General features: G+C 39.2%; 1 protein-coding gene across 1 annotated transcript; it reads left to right on the forward strand.

Annotated features, from left to right (window-relative positions):
* The first annotated feature begins 1,779 nt into the window (after nt 1-1,779).
* Nucleotides 1,780-12,583, forward strand: st8sia3 (ST8 alpha-N-acetyl-neuraminide alpha-2,8-sialyltransferase 3). The gene is made up of 4 exons (XM_061263348.1): nt 1,780-2,169; nt 3,668-3,790; nt 4,685-5,242; nt 8,630-12,583. The coding sequence occupies exons 1-4, from the start codon at nt 2,006-2,008 to the stop codon at nt 8,910-8,912; spliced, it is 1,128 nt and encodes a 375-aa protein (XP_061119332.1). The 5' UTR covers nt 1,780-2,005; the 3' UTR covers nt 8,913-12,583.
* The last annotated feature ends 7,549 nt before the right edge of the window (nt 12,584-20,132 follow it).

The following is a 20,132-nucleotide window of genomic DNA, read 5'->3' on the forward strand; positions in this document are numbered from 1 at the left end:
AAAGATGAAGGTCCTCCGCTGTGAAGGAAAAGGAATTTTTAAAATCACCGTCAGTGTAGCCGTTTCCTAAATATGGGGCAAAATTTCTCAAAACAAACACGTCTAGTTTGGCTTGAATCTCCAGCCTGTGTTTCCCAGAAGGCAATGGGCACTCAAACTCTACCCTCGAATGCTGAGACTGGTTTATGGAAGGCCAACCATCCAGGCGATCACATGACACTCCAAGAAAATATTTTTGAGAAAATTATGAGAGACTGGGGCTAGTTAGCTAGCTAAATTAGCTGAACCAAAGCATTGTTGCTTAATCTAATGAGTGAAAACATTATAGCTGTCGACATCCAATGTAAAGTGAGCGAGCAAAACACAACAGTCGGCTGTCAGATTTATTGATGATGGCGATGGCTGCAGTGGAGCCGGCAGAATGGCAGAATGACGGCTGGTGGAGATTGCTGACGTTGATGGCTGCAGTAGAGCCGTGCCCAAACTCCATAAAGTCAGGGTTGTCCTAATATCGCTCAGGCGAGCCAAGGTAGGTTCTGTGATATCTGTATACCAACATTACTGTATTTTTGTTGGAGCGTCATGTGATCGCCCGGATGGGTGGCTGCCTATAGACCAGTCTCTGCGTTCAAGGGTGGAGTTCGACGGCCTGCTACCTTCTGCGTAACTGGGTTGGTTGGTTCAGGGTAGCCTCCTGAGCATGCAGTGAAGCATCAAAACCTGTCGTGTTGCAGAGACTGCAATAAAACATACATTCACTCCTGATTCACTAGAGAAGGGGGATGTAACAAACCTGGCATTGCCATATTTGAATATTCGAGTTATGTGTACACGTATACAGAATATCTTTTTTCCACATTGGAGTCACTGTGTGAGGCTATGTTCCTACACTCTACACTATGTAGAAACATTTTAGGCAAGCCACGAGTTTGCCTCTTTGGAGTTCAGATTTTTCTTGCAGAGTAAGTTTGATCTGGCAGCTTTACAGAAAAAGTCATCTCTGCTCTATGCTGGGGTGGTTTGGGGAGGTGATTCTGGAGAACCACTTGCAGGACACTGGTATTTGAATGCTACTGCAAACCCTGGGGCAATGAGTGAGCAGGGGGTAAGGTCACATAACGCCCCTATGTGTCTCTCCTGTCTTTATCTATCACATGTGGTGGTCATACATTGCTTTTATGTCAAAATGTATACATATATTTTAGGTCAAGATGCATACATATATTTGCTTATTCGCTGTGCTAAAGGTTGACTCCCATTACACAGATAGTCTGCATTTTATAAAATAAAAAATAATAAAATGTATATTGATATTGTGACATTTAATGTTCTATCCCAGTCCTCGGTGGCTCTGGTTGTGATGGTAACAATAAGACAGAGGACAAAAAAATAATGCAGTTGAAAACAACAGCTGTGCGCGCGCATTGAAAACAGGCCATTTCGGTCTACCCTCTTCATTAAATTACAGATTAATGCAAGAATTATTGCGCCGGATGTCATATACGGAAGGGAATTAAACGTTGCTAATGTCTACAGGACGGAAAATAATCCACGCACGTTTGCAAAGCGTGTAACCCCTTCGGGGGCTCCAACGGTCTACCTTGCTACTGCGTTGTTTATTTATCAGATTCTCGTTGGAGGCTCGGTCTCCTTTAAATAACCGACGGAGTTAATTAATTAAATTCAAAAGCTTGCAACTAACTGAAGCATTATTCCAACCGCATCTATATTGTAGGCTGGGAACCAGGATGGCAGCTCGGTCCGAAGCTAAACGCGAGAATGAGGGGGCTTCTAGGAAAAGACGCATCACCAACGCAACCAGCTGCCATTTCAGTCGCCGCAGCTCATAGCATCCTTCCATTTTTAAAATCTAAAAATCCATGTTTCACATTCATATTTTTAAGGACCGCCTGCATGTTTTCTTAAACGTGCTTGTTTTTAATTAACGGATTCGTAATTTGTCCATCCATATTCGTTGCTGTTCTTGGAATGATAACACGCCAAGATGGTCCGCATAGTTAGCGCGCTGGGTTTGGTAATGTTCAGTGTCGCGTTGCTCATCTTATCCCTGATCAGCTACGTGTCAATAAAAAAAGATTATATCTTCACAACGCCCAAATATGCAAATTCGGGGGGACCGAGAATGTATATGTTCCATGCTGGATTCCGGTAAGTAATGTATTACAGTTTATGGTGCGTTGTCGCTTGTATAGCCTTTTATTTTGCATATGTGTGTGCCTTTTACATTTACACACAGACGTGATGAGGTGCACGAAAATACGTAGCTACATGTAGGCTATATGCTCACGCTAGCTGGTGGTTATTTTGATATTCACGTTGGTCTCAAGCGTCAGGGGCTGGCTGAATTTCTTATTCGCAAGTCGTGGTTTGTGTGTCCATTTGTGTGTGTGTGAGTGTGAGTGAGAAAGAGAGAGAGAGAGAGAAAGGGAGAGAGAGAGAGAAATGTAGCCTTTTTCAAACAAGCCATGTAGCCCAAAAGGCCTTCGACATGATATTGAGACTTGACTAGGCACCAGGGGCGAGTCACTTTTCTTAGAACAGAATAATCTGGTATATTTTCATGTTCGCTATTGTATTTATTGTGGTGTTTCCTTGCTGCAGATGCAGAGCGGCGCGGTAGCGAATGAACTTCCGCTTGCATCACAGTGGCTTTTTCTCGGTTTAGGCAGAATCAGAAAACAAACGCACCATTACATAAAGTAGGGAAATAGTCCTCTCCAGTGTAAAAAAAAAAAAAACAGCCTGTGTCAGCACTGCCGCTATGTCGGCTAAACTGCAACCGGGAGCTCTCCTTGGTGCTGATATTCCTGTCTGGCAGATTCATTTTCACTTGGTACTCATCTTCCTTAGTCATATCCCGGGTTGTGTGAAGGGAGCCATTTTGGAAAGATCTGTGATGCCCTGATAAAAATAAAAAAAAAGGTTCTACTGTTTGTCACCATTGTTTTATGGTGTTATAGAATGGATTATTTGTTATTCACATGTACAATGGTGGACACAAATGATAAAAAACACTGGTTTATTCCAAGCGCACTGTCTCTCAAATTTGGAGGCCAGGACTTCTGATATTCTCTGTGTAGAAGTATTGAATTATCTGTGCTGAGTTTTTGGGTTTTGTGCGACTATTGCTCATGAGCAGTCCAGTACCATTTGTTCACCTGCATCCATTTCAATCAACATTTTGTGCAATGCTGACATTGAAATGTTATGTAATGTGTTTGTGTTTCTATATATATTTCTTTATCCTTTAAAACCTGTGCAAAATTACACAGCACTATCCATTGTCTGTTAAAACTGCATGTTTGTATGTGCATACATACTGTTTGAACTCAAAATCACAACATTGATGATCAGCTCTCCCACAATCATGCTGTTACACAACATCAGGACCTTGATAGCATTGTAAAGAAGGAGAGGGGTGATTGTAACAAATGTAATTTTAACGACGCCCAAGTCTAAAAACAGCACATTAATTAGCTTGAAAAAATGGACTTGTGTAAGCTGGGAGCATTGATTAGCCTTGCTTTTAGCAGCTGCCTCCCAGTGATACTGGCACTGGCCCTCTTTCTCTCCCTCTCTCTCTCTACCTCTCTCTCTCTCTCTCTCGCTCTCTCTCAATGGAAAATAAACTTCTGTTTTCCCACAGGTCCCAACTGGCCATGAAGGTCCTAGACCCCTCCTTCCTACCGCTCACCAATGCCCTCAATGAGGAGCTGCAGGAGAAATCCACCAAATGGAAGTTCAACCAAACAGCCTTCATTGAGCAAAGGTGAGAACAGTGATCACAAAAAGCTTAAAGGGACCAGAAAGTCCCTGATACAGGTTTGTTCCTGACTGGCCAGGGGCGGCCTGTAGAGTAGTGGTTAAGGAACATGACTCGGACACGCAAGGTCAGTGGTTTGATCCCCGGTGTAGCCACAATAAGATCCGCGCAGCCATTGGGCCCTTGAGCTAGGCCCGTAACCCTGCATTGCTCCAGGGGAGGATTGTCTCCTGCAACTGTATGTTGCTCTGGATAAGAGCATATGCCAAAATTACATAATGTAATGTAATGGCCACCTTTCTGTTGTTTATGCAAATCTGGGGGTTTGAATGTTGTTGAACTGACAGAGATGAAACACAGCAATACATGGAAAATCACAAATCCAGGCGGGTCAAATAAAATCAGGTAATGTTCCTTGATTTGTAATGTTTGACTTGCTACCAGAGGAGTTTCTGAGGATATTTTGTTGTGGTACGTGACTGTATAATATCCCTCTCTGAATCATAATTCATTGGTTTCCACTTGATGAGTGCATCTGGCGTTAATACCATAGTAATTTTATTAACCACGGATGCCCATTCACTTATCTCAATAGCCCACCAAGAGAAGATTAAACTCAATCAGGGAAATACTGGTTCTGATTCTAATCTTTTGTTGACCCAGCAGATAAAGCATGATGCATAGGGTTGAGATAAAATAGATTGTAGCTCTTTCAATCCATTATTTCTCCCTGAATTTACCAATGTTCCTGATAATATAGAAGAAATAAATCATAATTGAACACAGGCAGATTTAGCAAGAAAAGTGCGGCTGTGGTTGGCTTTTCAAACCACTTGCCTCGTGTGACGTGCTACTGTATGCAGCGACATGTTCTCTGACTGAATCTGTTCTTTTCCTCAGAAAGGAAATCTCCAACTACATCGACGTGGCCGGAAACTTCACCCTGACGAAGAGCTCGGTGCACGTGGGCCAGCTGATGCACTACGACTACTCCAGCCACAAGTACGTCTTCTCCATCGGGGAGAACCTGATGTCCCTGCTGCCGGAGGCTTCGCCCATGCCGGACCGGCGCTTCAACGTGTGCGCGCTGGTGGGCAACAGCGGCGTGCTGACGGGGAGCCGCTGCGGGCCCGAGATCGACCGCTCCGACTTCGTCTTCCGCTGCAACTTCGCCCCCACCGAGATCTTCCACAAGGACGTGGGCCATCGCACTAACCTCACTACCTTCAACCCCAGCATCCTGGAGAAGTACTACAACAACCTGCTGACCATCCAGGACCGCAACAACTTCTTCCTCAGCCTGAAGAAGCTGGACGGCGTGGTGCTCTGGATCCCCGCCTTCTTCTTCCACACCTCGGCCACCGTCACGCGCACGCTGGTGGACTTCTTCGTGGAGCACCGGGGGCAGCTGAAGGTGCAGCTGGCCTGGCCGGGGAACATCATGCAGTATGTCAACAGGTGAGCTGCTGGTCGTCCCTGTAGCGTAGTGGTTAAGGTGAAGACTGGGACCCGCAAGGTCGGTGGTTCAACCTACGGTGTAGCCACGATAAGATCCGCTCACCGTTGAGCCCTTGAGCGAGGCCCTTAACCCTGCATTGCTCCAGGGGTGGATTGTCTCCTGCTTAGTCTAATCAACTGTAAGTCGCTTTGGATAAAAGCGTCAGCCAAATGACATGTACTTCATTGAATCCATCATTCTGGTGACAAATTAAATCACTCATTGTTTAAAAATATGCCAGTATAGTGCCACAATTGAGCAATAAGCATCTAGGCTGATGCTTGACAATTTGACGTGAGCTAATTGTAATTATAATCACAACATTTCAGGATGTGGAATAAATGTGCTAAATGCATAAATGGTCCGTATTATATCATCATACTCAATGTGACATTACGTTGGCCAACTTCACCGGAATAAAATCATTGTTATGCATGTACACTTTAATGTAATTTAATTTAATTTAATTTAAAGGTACAATAGGAAGGATATTTGTGTTAAAACATTGTTACAAGACCATTACTATCATTTAATATGTTCACTGACATGTTGACTCACCTTCTGCCTGTGTTGATAGTCCTTAATTTAGGGTTTCAAAATATGCAGTTGACGGACCGACACCATTGGTTGAAAAGTGGTTCTAATTGCCACAGCCAATGGTGTGTGTGTGTGTGTGTGGGGGGGGGGGGGGGTTCAATGTCGGCAGAGAAGAGAAGGGGGAGGGATAAACAGTGTTGTGATTTGAGGGTGTTTTTTGCTGCAGTTCCTCTCTTGACTGTTAAAATGAACTAGTGTACCTTTAAATTAATGGAAATGGTGGCATTATACCTATATGATTTGATATTCAAATATTCAAACGTTCATGCATGCAAGCTGTGCAGTCTACAAATGAAAAGTTTTACAGTAAGTCATTCTCAATGCTGATGTTCCCTTTATATCCACAGAGGGACAGGTACTGCCCTGGGTTTGGCTTGGGTTTGGGTTCTAATAGGAAATATTAATAAGTGTTTTGAAATATCTTGTTTTTGTCAAGAATTCTATTTATTTCTATTTGAGCACTCATCAGTACAAGTACACATGGGCTTAGAATTACCACATTTACATGCTATTGCCGGCCAAACTTCAAACTCAGTTTTTTGTCTTTACTTTTTAATTAACAGTGTTCAATAGCCTGTCTGAGCGGTTGTTTATTTTTATCTGGCGTAAGTTATGGAGGTATCGATAAGATCACAGCCATGTCTTATCTAGTGATGCACATACCATGTCATCGTTTATCACACCTTTCAGTGCCAGTTTCAGGACAGCTGCTGTACACTTTGGCAGCATTCTGAAGCTAAACTGCTTCAAGCTTCATAAACCTTCAATACTGAAATTGTACAGAACTGTGCAAAAGTCTTATGCACCCTAGATTTTTTTTTTAATGTAAATTTAGTCTTAGATCAGTGGCATTACCAGAATGTCATCCTGGGGTGGGCATTTGGGTGAAAGGGTGGGCAGACCTGAATGGGGGTGTTGCTTGGTACCAGACTGTTGCACTACTGGGTACGCAATGCGGAAGGGGGTTAAGGGGTGAATTTTGAACTTTATTTCATTTGAATCTTTAATTTCTGCCTGTGGTGCAGACAGCCAATTTGCACAAGACTTCTGCCAAGTCTCTACAGAGTGGGCATTGGGTCTCTACAGGGTGGGCATTGGGTCTCTACAGGGTGGGCAGAGGGTCTCTACAGGGTGGGCAGAGGGTCTCTACAGGGTGGGCAGAGGGTCTCTACAGGGTGGGCAGAGGGTCTCTACAGGGTGGGCAGAGGGTCTCTACAGGGTGGGCAGTGGGTCTCCAGGACCTCCTTGCTGTGAGGCGGCAGTGTTACCCACTGCACCATCCGCGCACACATATACCTGGTTATTATTTGCACTTTATTGTACGTCCCTCTGGATAAGAACATCTGATAAATGTCCATAATGTAATGTAATGTAATGTAATTAACCGATGATAAGAATCACAGCTAGCTACATATAATATAGTTTCATATAATTAATATATATAATCATATATATAATTAGTTTCATAATCTGACACGCCAACATAGCTATCAGTAGTGTTACAGAGTGATTCACTGCCTGGCACTAGTTAGTTCAGTAGCTTTTATCAGCATAAAACCTTTTATGCACAGTTCAGTTGGATAATTTATCTGAATCAATCATTTTGTTACAAATTAAATGACGCATTTGTTTAAGATATGGCAGCATAGTGCAGTCTGAGCATGTTGGGAAACAAGTATCTGATGCTTGACCACATAAGAAGCCAACTCTAGTAGGTCAATACATCATTTCAAGATGTGGAATAAATGTGCAAAATGTGTAAATATTCCACATCCTAGCATCGTACTTGATGTGACATTGCATTGGCCTACTTTACTGGGAAAAAGAAGAATTCTTGTTGTGCACGCCCACGCTGTAATTTGATGGGAATGGTGGTGGTATTATACAGTTCTTTTATACTGTTATACAATACTTCTCTATTCAGGTTCATGCCACACTACAAACTCAACGCACGGACACAAAACAACACACGTTGAAAATCTAATTCTGCTTCTTGTTTTTTCCTTCATTTATGTATACTGTTCACTACCCCGTCCTCGGCAAATATTTGAAGGAATCATCAAAGTCTAACTTTATTATGAGAGCGTTTTAGAGTACACTATGGAGAGAGGGATTTAACAGAAGGCACACAACTCATAAAGAGAGCAATGTACCATGCAGGTCCTGACAGCAGTGTGCGGAGAGAGGCTTACAGAAGCGCTACAGGAGCTGAGTGCATGTGCAGTAATCTCCTCAATCCCACTGAAGCCAGCCAGCTCGTGAGAATAACGCCTTTTCAGAAGGTCAGCCAGTCTCATGGCTCCTCAAGTGTTCATTTCTGCCAGCGCTTTTCTGCTTGTGAAGTACACAGTGAGGCAGACACCGAATAGACCGGGGGCTTTTGGCAGAAACACAAACACACTGCAAGGTTTAAGGTTTTTTTGTCTCTGTGCACCCTTGAACTGAAAACAGGCAGGTCTTCAGGGCACAAGTTTTGCAGAAAATACAAAAGAAAATAAAAAGCCATTTATTTCTAAAAATCGTAGGAAACAAAGAAGCTTTGTTCCGTGGGTGATAGACTTTCAAGAAAAGAAAAATGAACAAATGAATGTTAAGTTGGGTAAATTGTGTGTATAATCCTGCGGTCACTGTGACTGTACTTAATTATTGGGATAACTCAGATGTCTTAATTACTGAGCTGAGTGAACAGGCTTTTTTGGGCAGTGCTCACTCTTCAGGTCGATGTCTCCCCCACGCTGTCCCCCCCCCAGGTACTGGAAGACCCGGCAGCTGTCCCCGAAACGCCTGAGCACGGGCATCCTGATGTACACGCTGGCCTCGGCCATGTGCGAGGAGATCCGCCTGTACGGCTTCTGGCCCTTCGGCTGGGACCCCAACACGGGTCGCGAGCTGCCCTACCACTACTACGACAAGAAGGGCACCAAGTTCACCACCAAGTGGCAGGAGTCCCACCAGCTGCCCTCCGAGTTCCGGCTGCTGTACAAGATGCACACCGACGGGGTTATCAAGCTGACTCTCTCTCGCTGCGCTTAGAGAGCGGAGGGCCGGGGGAGGAGGGGCGGTTCCATCTGGTAATGTTCTCCCAGGACCGGATTCAAAATGGCCGACTGTGCCACCACCTGCTTCACGAAGTGAGAACAATGGCACTCTGGCAGCAGGGCCGGGCGGACTCGGTACCCATCCAAGCACACGTTTTGTTCCCCTCGCGGGAATCGCTCCTGCGGTTACCTGCCACCACAGGTGTAACCGGAAGCTCTCGAGGAGGAAAAGAGGTTAACGGCGAAGAGCTGAATGTCCTGTTTTATGGTGATGGCACCAATCGATGAGCTGAATGGTTTCACTGTTTGTATTTAGGAGTTGAGATATAACTTATTATGTGTCTCGGAAAAGTGTAAAAATTGAGCAGATATTTTGCTAGTTGGACAAATTAAATATAATGTCTTTAATGTTGGCTACAAAATGCCATTGGAGGCGTTGAATGTTGATACATAGGCACAATAAATAAGTTGTTTAAGGCAAAGCTTCCAAACATACAATTGGGACCAATTGTCTTAGATTTGAGTTTATAGAAAAGAACAATACCCATTTTTACACATAGCTATTTATTTATCTTTTCAGCAGGGCATATCTATTTGTATATAACTTCCAGTTAAACTAGCAGAATGGAAAATATAACCCAATGATTCAAAATTTGAGAAAGAATGATGTTTTCAGAGGGAAGAGCATGAGATTACTACTAATACAGTATATATAATTTGCATGCTCAGATGACTAAGCGTTGTCTGTAGAGTAATTCCCAAGTTTAGTGAGTATATATAGATAGATTCATCTGTCTTAAATGTGAGTCGAAGCCCTAGACATTGATCACATCTTTTAAATTGCTCTATCTGTAGAAGATCGCCAAAATGTGAAATACGCGATGGACCAATATCAAACTGGCAGTTTGACAGCTGGTTGGAACCAGACCTGGGTCAAATACATAATCGTTTTGGATTGAAATACTTTTCTATGCTTTACTGCGCTTGTCTGATGTATTGGAACCTGTGAACTACTCTCACACAAAGTGCAAACCTTTCATTCTGGTCCTCTTGGTTGGCTCTATTACACCAGGCAAGATCAACTGAGCACAGAAAGGTATTTGAATCCAAAACAATTCCATATTTGACCCAGGTCTGGTTGGCACAGGGAATTACGACCCCCATCTCACAGCAGTTCTTCTCGCCCTGTGTTATTGTACCCTATGGGTAATCTGGTTTGGGAACCTATGCATCCAGCACAATGCCATACCATGTATATGGTTTCGGGGGTTGGGTAATTACTGAATATTTTGACAAATTTCAAGGCATATTATTTTTCCACAGTGGCATCATTTATGTATTAAATCTTCAAGGAAATCTTCAAAGATAATAATGTTGTGCAATGAGGAATGAGTAATGTATCTGCCTTGAATTTGGTGTTGATATTTAAATCCAAACCTGAGCCAACCTTTTTGGACATCTAGACAGCAATTGGTTTCCTGTGGAATTGTGGGAAATGTGTTGGTGTGCAGCTGTGGATTGATTAGTGTTGAGTCTCTTGGGGGAGCAGGGGTCAGAGGTTAGCGTGGAACAATGTGAATCTCCTCAGTGGGACAGAGAAGCGTGTATTACTGTGGAACTGCCTCTGTCAGGGTAAACTTTCAGCTGGCGGAGGGGTCGGCTGTCAAACCCTGAACCCTGAACCCCGAAAAGAGTCAAGAAACCATGCGTTAATGTACCGACATGAATTTGCCATTTTAAAAAAAGCCAAAATAGCAGAGATGATACGATGTGAACGTTTAAGGCAAACACAAGATGAAGATTGTAGTTCAGACCTTTCTGTTTGTAGCTGTTTCGAGTGTTGACTCGAACAGACCACTCTGAAGTGTCTGTGTATCCATGATGGATATCATAAGAAATTAATGCTGTTGTTATGACACAGTTCCTTTCCACTATTGCTGTGTTTTCCTCCTCTCTTGGCAGACTCTTAGTAGCATCTAACGCATAGTGGAATAGTCACATTTTATAGTCCACTTTGTTCAACCATATTCTATTAGTGAAACAGATTCCATTTTAGAGGATGACGCCATTTGATGATGTATTATATTATATATTAATGAGCACTATATATCAAGCAGTTTATCAGTCTATTTCATTATTTATTTAGTTTGAAATATATTTCATCCTACTTATTGGTTTGTGATGGATGTACAACAGATATGTATCATGTCTCCACAAAGCAAATGCAACTTCATTCATTTATCCATGTGACAAAAAAAGAGAAAAAATATATCTTATATTTAAGAATAGCAAACTGTATATATATATATATATATATATATATATATATATATATATATATATATACTGTATATATATTTTGCTTTGCTCTTTCTTTTATTGGCTTTGAAGTGGTTTGCTGAGAAACCTATGATGACAGTATTCTTAACTTCGTGTCCTCAGGGATCTGCTTGTAAATGACACATGCCCTCAGTGTGACATCACTCGCATATCGTAAGCAGTGTGTTGTCGTGAAATAGTGAGAAATAGGCGTGTGAAGGCTGGATTATGACATTTTACCAAAAGAGCTTTATTGAATGATGAATGAACATCACCTTTGGGTATTGTAAGGACACACAGGTCTCTCGTTTGCTCAGGTTTGCTCCATGTCTGTGTAAAAGTCACACCAATGCTACCACTCATACATCCCGCAGCTGTCTAGTTTACTGAAATCTATCTGTAGGTGACTTATTTCCATAACTCACGCAATTAAAGCTTTTATTAAATTATTAATGTTACAGAATCAGTGAACCTGTTATCAAAGATAACACGTTGAAAGCTCATCATAAATGTTTATCTATTTTAAGTGATGAGTGTAACAAATGTTACATTTTTTAAATGAACAGATATTTTAAAACAAAGAAATATATTTGTTTCTACCTAAAATACCTCTTATGTGATAGGAATTAATTACGTATATACTGGAAACATATGAAATGATACTTATTGGGAAATCTGTTTATTTCAGTTACAGTAACACTGAAATTGGTGAACTGAGAGATGGTGTAGGCAGGATCTGTTACTGTAGTGCTAGTAGTACACCCGCAGTATTACTGAAATTGACGTTTCTCACAGTGTGCTCTGATCTATCGGACTGTCTGATGATCACTTCTCTCCTTGGCCTACATCCTGGTCACATATACGGATATATTCCATAACAGTCATCAGCATGCGATTGCAAAGCAATTAAGATTTAGTACAGGGACGGTTAGAACGTCCTGTCAACAGAGTACAACTGGAGTTCAGCTTGTTCATTCAGCAGAATGTGTTTCCTCTGAGCTCAAAGAGCCAGGAGCCCCGCTCTCCACATGCTGTCTCTGTCCTCTCTCCTGTGTGTGTGTCCTCCGGGTACTGATCAAGCACAAGACTCATCGGGGAAGAACATCTCTGCGTTTTCCTTCTTAGACATTTGATTCGATTGAACGGGACTAAGCTACATTGACGTGCTTTTTTTTTTTTCATTGTGGAAAAACAGTGTAATTTAAAAAAAACTGTGAAGTGTGAAGAAATGTTTGGATCTCTGAAAAGTGAAGTGTCAGAAGAAATGTGCCTGCCTTCTTGTTAAATGTGCCAGCAAGTCCCAGGTGAAGGGTGGTGTCTCAAATAAAATTCTGCTTTATTCACCCAGTCTGTTGATTAAAGGCTTTCACTTGAAGAGAGTGAAGTGGAAATATAACTACTGGAATGTTGGCATGTACCCTTCTTTTAACAGTAGTTTTCAGCTACTAGTTCTACTAGTACCACAGTTCATTTTTCATTTTAATTTAATTTTAATACTATAATACTGTGTCAAAATACACAGTATCCCTGTTCATATTTATCTGAAGGTAGTGTACAAAGAGCCATGTCCTGGTACAAATCACTTTTTCATATTACAACAATTCTCATCTGACATCATTTACTAATGATGTCTGTGACAAAGGAGCTGTTTTCAGTAAGGTTACTGCATGCGTTTGACCTGCCACAAATTCTGTCCACAAATGGTAAATGGTTTGCATTTGTATAGCGCCTTTATCCAAAGCACTTCACAATTGATGCTTCTCATTCACCCATTCATACACACACACTCCAACGGCGATTGGCATTTTGGGGTTAGGTGTCTTTCTCAGGGACACTTCGACAGACCCAGGGCGGGATCCAACGCTCCGACTGCCAGATGACTGCTCTTACCACACAAGCCAAAGTTCCTCAAACCTCCAGCACCAATAACAAGCTTCTGAGGAGAGGGGTGCTGGGTGTTGTAGTTGTGAGGATGTACTGTAAGAGAACACAGTTTCAGCATAAACCACCAGAGAGACACAACTTTGTTATTTTAGGCAGCATATAAGGAGGCAGAAATCCTGACCGAGGTGGAAATAAAATCCAGTCCAGCTTAGCTTTCTTCATAACTTCTAACTAACTTCTGATGTCAAAGCAGCCAATGATTTTCACAAGTTATTACCTTGCAGTTATACACATTAATGAAAGCTCTTGCATAATTAAGTAAGAAATAACTTTTTCTCAGAAAAGTATACCACAAACCCTGTGGCACACCAGCTATATTTTTAATATCACCGCCACCCAAAAGAAACACCCATTACAGTGCTGTACACTAAAAGGTATTTTTTTATTAACCCGTGAATAATATCTTTGATTAAAAGTCTTTTTTGATATATAATGGCAGTTTACTTGATATTCAACCTATTGACTGAAACAACCGTCTTCAAGAAACCAATTCAATAGCATTTACACAGTATTTTTTATTCATTAATTTTATTAGACATTATTTTAAATGTCTCTCAGAAAGAAAACCATTAAACCTGTATGAAAAATGTAGGACCAGTATACTTGCCGAATTGAGAAGTTAATTTGGATTTAGAGGACAAAACATTTATTTGGGAAAAACAGTCCTCCTTTCCTCCTCCCTGACAGCAACATTGCTCTCTAAAACAGTCCTGGTCATTCAAATAGCTTTTTACATGTTTGTTTAAATTTCCTTTGTCATAAAATGTATTGGATTACTCATAAAGCATGATGTTCCCTGCCCAAATACAAAAGTAAATAAATTATTAAAATATATTCAGGATGCTGTTTGTGAGAAACATTAATTGCATTTAAAAAACAATGGCAAATATTATTCACTATCAATAACATAATATTGAAAGGCATCCTTAGGATTTTGATTTTACAAAATGGAAGTTTCCCTTTTGTTATAGAACAATTATTTAATCTGATATCATTGATTATTTAATAATACAAATGACATTACTATTTATACTTATTTTTAATCAGTAATGCAATTAAATTACATAAATGTTTAAAATATATGGGGGGGAAAAAATTATATAACAAGACATTAATTGTAAGTTCAGTGACCAATCAAACTGATATTCTCCTCAAAGCAAAGAAAAATCATTCCTTGATGATTAACTTATACAGTAACTATAGCACAATTAATAATTAGGGAGATATTTATTTTGACTGGTAAATGAGTTCACTTCAACAACTTTTAAACTGAAACACAAAACGGATAATGCATCTTAGCACACTTTTGCTGTAAGGTTAATCACTGTTTCTGAATACAAATAAATCTGCTAACTGACAGAACATGTGAAACACATGTTTCATTTGTTTGAAGTTAGACACACTAAGTGTGTCATAGTTAACTGCTGATCACATAATATTTTGAAATATTATACCTGTACCTACATATTTGAGTTTACACAAAATTCATTGAAATATTGTACATGGATTTTGCCCATGCAGTCCTGTAAATGTAAAGAATAATTTCATTAATTTTATGCTGAAATTAATTAATCAGAAACTAATATTTCATTAATCTGTGTTATCTCTGAGTATGCACAATCATTTTGATGAATGGAAAAAAGTGATTTCAAATAGGCTTGCAATTGAAATATGGCTGCAACTTACTTTACTTAAATGTTGTGTTGCCTCCTGCGTATAGCATGAATAAAACTGAGATTTAAGTATTTCATGCAAGTCAATATATTGCCATGAACCAGTTCATGGGGAAGTTTCAGACTTTTGGAATTTCTTTCAGGGGAAACATGATTAATAACAAAGTGCATGTGTTGAAACAATAAACAGCACTGTATGGTTATTGGTAATCTATGTGTTAAACCTTGGGGTGGATACTCACATCCCGAGGGATGAAAAGTGTACTTTGAAGAAAACTTTTTTCTCTTTAAAGGAAAACCAAAGTTTTATCATCATCCATCTTTAATGTACTTATATTAGTAGTAGATTCGCACATACATTCCATCATATGTTTACATAGACTATAATGATATTTTAAAAACAAAGCTCAGGACAGCCAGGCCATGTATAAACTAACATATTTTCATATACATAATAAAGCTACTCCTTTTCACCATGGAGGAGATGTACAGGTGCCTTTTTTATCTGAGCTGGGGCCACAGCGAATGCTGGTGTTTTGACCTTTGACCTTTGACCTGTTCTTCCTCGGGGAGGGGCAGAGGGATAGCAAGGCAAATGACATAACAGAACCCATCTTTTTAAAAACACAGAGGTGACACGTGCTTGGTGACTGAAGTCCACATTCGGTTCTTTCGCAACTTTTGACAAGAGAATCCTAATCGTGTTCTTTCATTTTCTATAATCGAGTATTTCTAAATTGTTCTGTTTCACTATTTTATAACAGTCATTTCTGCTTTTAAAAATGTAAACTAAAATAATAAACCGCCCAACAGAAAAGGTAACTATTATAGCGCCTAATGATTTCTTTATTGTTCAATACATATTTTCAGATCTCACGACACTGAGAAAGCATATCAATAATTGTACTACTACTAACACTACAATTACTATAATAATAATAATAATAATAATAATAATAATAATAATAATAATAACAGCAACAATAATATGATAGCAATCATCATCATAATCATCATTATCATCATCCTCAGCAGCAGTAGCAGAACCATCTTTGAGAAGAAGAAGAATAAGACGAAGAAAAAGACTTTGATATTAGTTCAACTTTTTCCCACAAAAAGTGACTGCTTTTTGCTTTGAGTTTAGAAGTACAAACACACTTGGTGCCTGGGGAATTCTATAGAATTTAAAATGTGCAGATTATATTATAAACTTCATATTGTAAACCAATATTTATTTGCAACCACAGACTTTGTTCTGCGCTGTATTGCAAATTATGTACTGAAAATACAATGTACCAAAATAATGTATTTGAAAGCTGACAGTTTGACATTGAATGAAATTGTTCAGGAATATTTTGTATTTTGCAACTAAATATACAAATATCTTAGGCTACTGGATAATAATTTAAATATACGGGATAATGTAAATGCATATAGATGTTGCTGAAATAAAAATGTTGTGCCAGGTTAATGTGATAATCCGTCATGCAGCTCTCCTAGTAGCTGCTTGTGTTTGGTGGATCGTACGCTTTTAAAAGATGGCCTTCAGACACATAAATTATTTACACACTCTGCATACCACTCAGGTATTGCACTGAAACTTCCCGACAGAGTGTGTGTCACATCAACGCCTCCAGAACAAGTTCAGAGCTCCGGTTAAAAGCTCCAGTGTTCATGTACCGATCATCAAAGTCAGCTGAGCCGTCTTCCCAGTCTGTTTGAAGTCGTCCAAAATTATGCAAAGCATCCCCTGCGATCAATGATGGAGTGGGGGGGTGGTAGTGCGGGGGCAGGGGGTGGGGTGGTCGTGCGGGGAGGTTAAAGACAAAAAACACAAAGTTTTATAATGTGTGAAATTAGTTTATTTACAAAAGGAGTAATTCCATTGTGTTGAATCGCTCCACACAATTGATTGCTTTAAAATGATACAATATGGAAAAAGTAAATATTTAACTGAGCATTAAAGCATTGAGCATTGCACTCTGAGAGGGCTCCGCAGACACACACTCTGTTGACTCAGGCTATCAGGCGATGAAACACTTAAAAAATAAAAACAATCATCGCTGACCACTGTTTACTATTCATCACTGGTAACACAATCAGGCCAGGAATACAGCTGATTACCTCAGTGCTGAGGTAATGGTGAAAAACTCTGCTCCTGTTTGCTTTCACTCCCATCACTGTGAGATAGCAACTGAGATACAATATACTTCATTTCTTATTACAATATACAAATGCTCAGGTAAGCATTGTTTGTCATTTAGTTACACTGTGTATACAGGTATAAATACATGTAATACATAGTATTTTATTAATTTCTTGTACATGGTTGATTTATTTAGCAGAGTTTGTATTATAATTGTCAGAATATGTATTTTGCTGAAATTGCCTGTAAATCGTTTAATCAAATCTAATTTGTATAAAAGGAAAAATGTAATTGTTGTATTGTTATGCTTTGCTGTATTGAAATGTTTTTTGTTTTTTTTAGGTTATTTTAAAGAAAATAATTATTTGGGCTATCACATTGGGATCACATTTATGTATGTTTAAATATAACTTTCTGCCTTTTAATAGTATGAACTTGTATTTCAAGTCACAGCACTTCCTGTTTAAGCAGCATAGATGAATACTGCACTTTGTGTGAAGTCACTCACAGTGTAGAATATGTTTCAGTGCAGTACAACAGCTCAGAGCCGTCATGTTCGGTGGTCTTCCAGCCATAATGGAGGTGAAAGAGGCCAGGTTAAAGGTCAAGGGTCAGGTGGCAGCAGAGGTACTTTTTACTTTCCTCCTGCATATAATAAGCAAGGGGATAAGTATTATATCGTTAGTGAAAATAACCCTCCAGAATGCTTAAGCAAAATGGCAAAAAAAATGTCAAAAGGTTTCAAATGGACTGAAGATGAATGCATTGTATTTGTTCATGAAAATAAATGAAAAGTTGAGATAAAACAAGGGACTGATGCTTAAATATCATACATAAAATTTAGCCATACAGTATCCAACGATGATGACGAATTCACATAAAACCTGCTGAATAGGTGCTGCAATGACAAATTGTTCTTTGGAGAGATATACATGGCAACATATATATATATTATTATTACCATGTATTATTATTGTTATTATTATTATTATTATTATTATTATTATTATTATTATTTTAGGCTTGTGATTATTATTATTATTATTATTATTATTATTATTATTATTATTATTATGCCCAGTGTTATTATTATTAATACTGTTTCATAAAAACAATATGCATTAATTATAGAATGAACAGGCGGATAGTATGTTGCATTTTTGTGATATACATATGTAAATCTTTACTATATAGAGCAGTCACATGCCATTCTTTAATGATGTGTTAACAGGCGTACAGGAGAATATACTCTACCAGTGTTATGAGCACTCAGATTTTACACTCAAAGTCTTCATTGTGTATCCAGGCATGTAGTTGTACAGGTAGAATCTAGCAAAAATATTTTTATTAATTTAAAATAAAATTGTAGAATTATTTTCTGTGTATGAGAGGTGTGTGCGTGTGTGTGTGTGTGTGTGTGTTTATGTATGTACGCTCTTAGAAAAAAGGGATTTGAAAGAGTTATTTGGCTTGATTCCATAGGGACACTTTTTAGTTCTTTATGGAACCCTTTGCCATAGGTGTGAAGTGTGAAAGCTTCCTTATGAAGAACCATTTGCCTGACAAAGAATATTTAACTTGTAGGGTTCTTCTATCAATTTTTTGTGTGTGTGTATATAATAATGTATGTATGCTGCACTATCATAAAAAATAGATTTTGAAATTTACAAAGGAGGATGTCCCCAAATATGGTAATTCTTAAATTATTTTAATTCTTTCAGATGGTGAAAGATGACCTTCGACCTCGAATGACCCTTCGTTCTTGTTTTCCGATGTTATATTGATGGGCCAAGCCTGTAACCCTGTGGTTCACGTTGAGGCGTCCTGTGAGATTTGCATCTGTACAGGCGTTTCCGAAGAACTAGGGGCATAAATGCTAATTGTGTCATAGGCTACATGTGACGTCTACGGTTCAGTACTGAGCAACAGGCATGTAAACTACAGTCCGTACTTCAGGGCTAGTTAAGGAAAGTTCAACGTTTTCATTAAAAGAAGATACATGTCTAAAACTTATTTAAAATTGTTAAAATGTTGACCGCTCACAACTAACATAAAGGCGTTTTACCGGTCATACCACAAGTTTAATATAAATTTGATTGAATGCAGCACGGCGATGCTGCTGTACCTCTTGTACCTCTTGGCATAAATAAGTGTCATATTTCAACGATAATGAGACCCTTGTTTTTAGACAAATTATTATTTATTGTGTGTATGACGTAGCTGATACTGCTGCTGCTTCAATTGAATATTATATCACTAACTTCTGCCATCATTGGAATACCGATGTCTAAAAAGAATGTGGACACGTTATAACACTGTATTGTTTAGCAGGGCACTATTTGTAGCCTATAAGCAATTGTAAATTGGTCAAATGTAAAAAAAAGACCAATTCCCCAATAGTTAATTACAATCTGTCTGTGTATGGTGTCATTGAAAGTCGATTCCAGATACTTCTTTAATCCTGCGTTGCAAACGCTTTTGAGGTTTGAGTTATAACGATGTTCCTTTATCTTTCTTCTGAAAACGGCAATGCTGGCCGAGAACGTTTATTTTACTCACGTGGATTTTAAATGCATCAGTGAATCTCACACACGCTCACACTAATTGGTAGAATATGTTACAAGAGTTGTCTCATGATGAATTCCAACTTCTTAAAAAAATCTTCAGAAAGGTTCAGCTACCGGGATGTTTAATTGTGGCTGTCTTACACACCAATCAATAATTAAATCAAATGTTATGATTAAAAGCCTGCGCGTCGGAGGGCATTAAATAATCATGTTGTATTGATAAGACTCCATCTTTTAGTCTCCAAGAGAGATTTCTTAACCACTCGTCTTACAGACTCCTGTCTGTCATGAAATTTAGAATCAGCCACAGGCAAAATTTCCAATTACACATCAAACGTTTCTTTATTTACTGTTTCTTTTCCCCTCGTTAATATTACCAATATTAAATTGGTTAAGATTATGCTTACTTTTACTCACAGCTGTGGTTAATTTTCATCAATTAACATGTCTTACTGTAGATGCAATGGCCTAATAGTTTTATATTTAGTATAATTCTTGACAATTGCTTTAACTGTTATTACATCTGAGCTATAGCTGAATGATAGTTTTCAAAACTAAAACAGACA

The sequence above is a fragment of the Conger conger genome, chromosome 12 (assembly GCF_963514075.1).
Source record: "Conger conger chromosome 12, fConCon1.1, whole genome shotgun sequence".
NCBI lineage: Eukaryota > Metazoa > Chordata > Actinopteri > Anguilliformes > Congridae > Conger > Conger conger.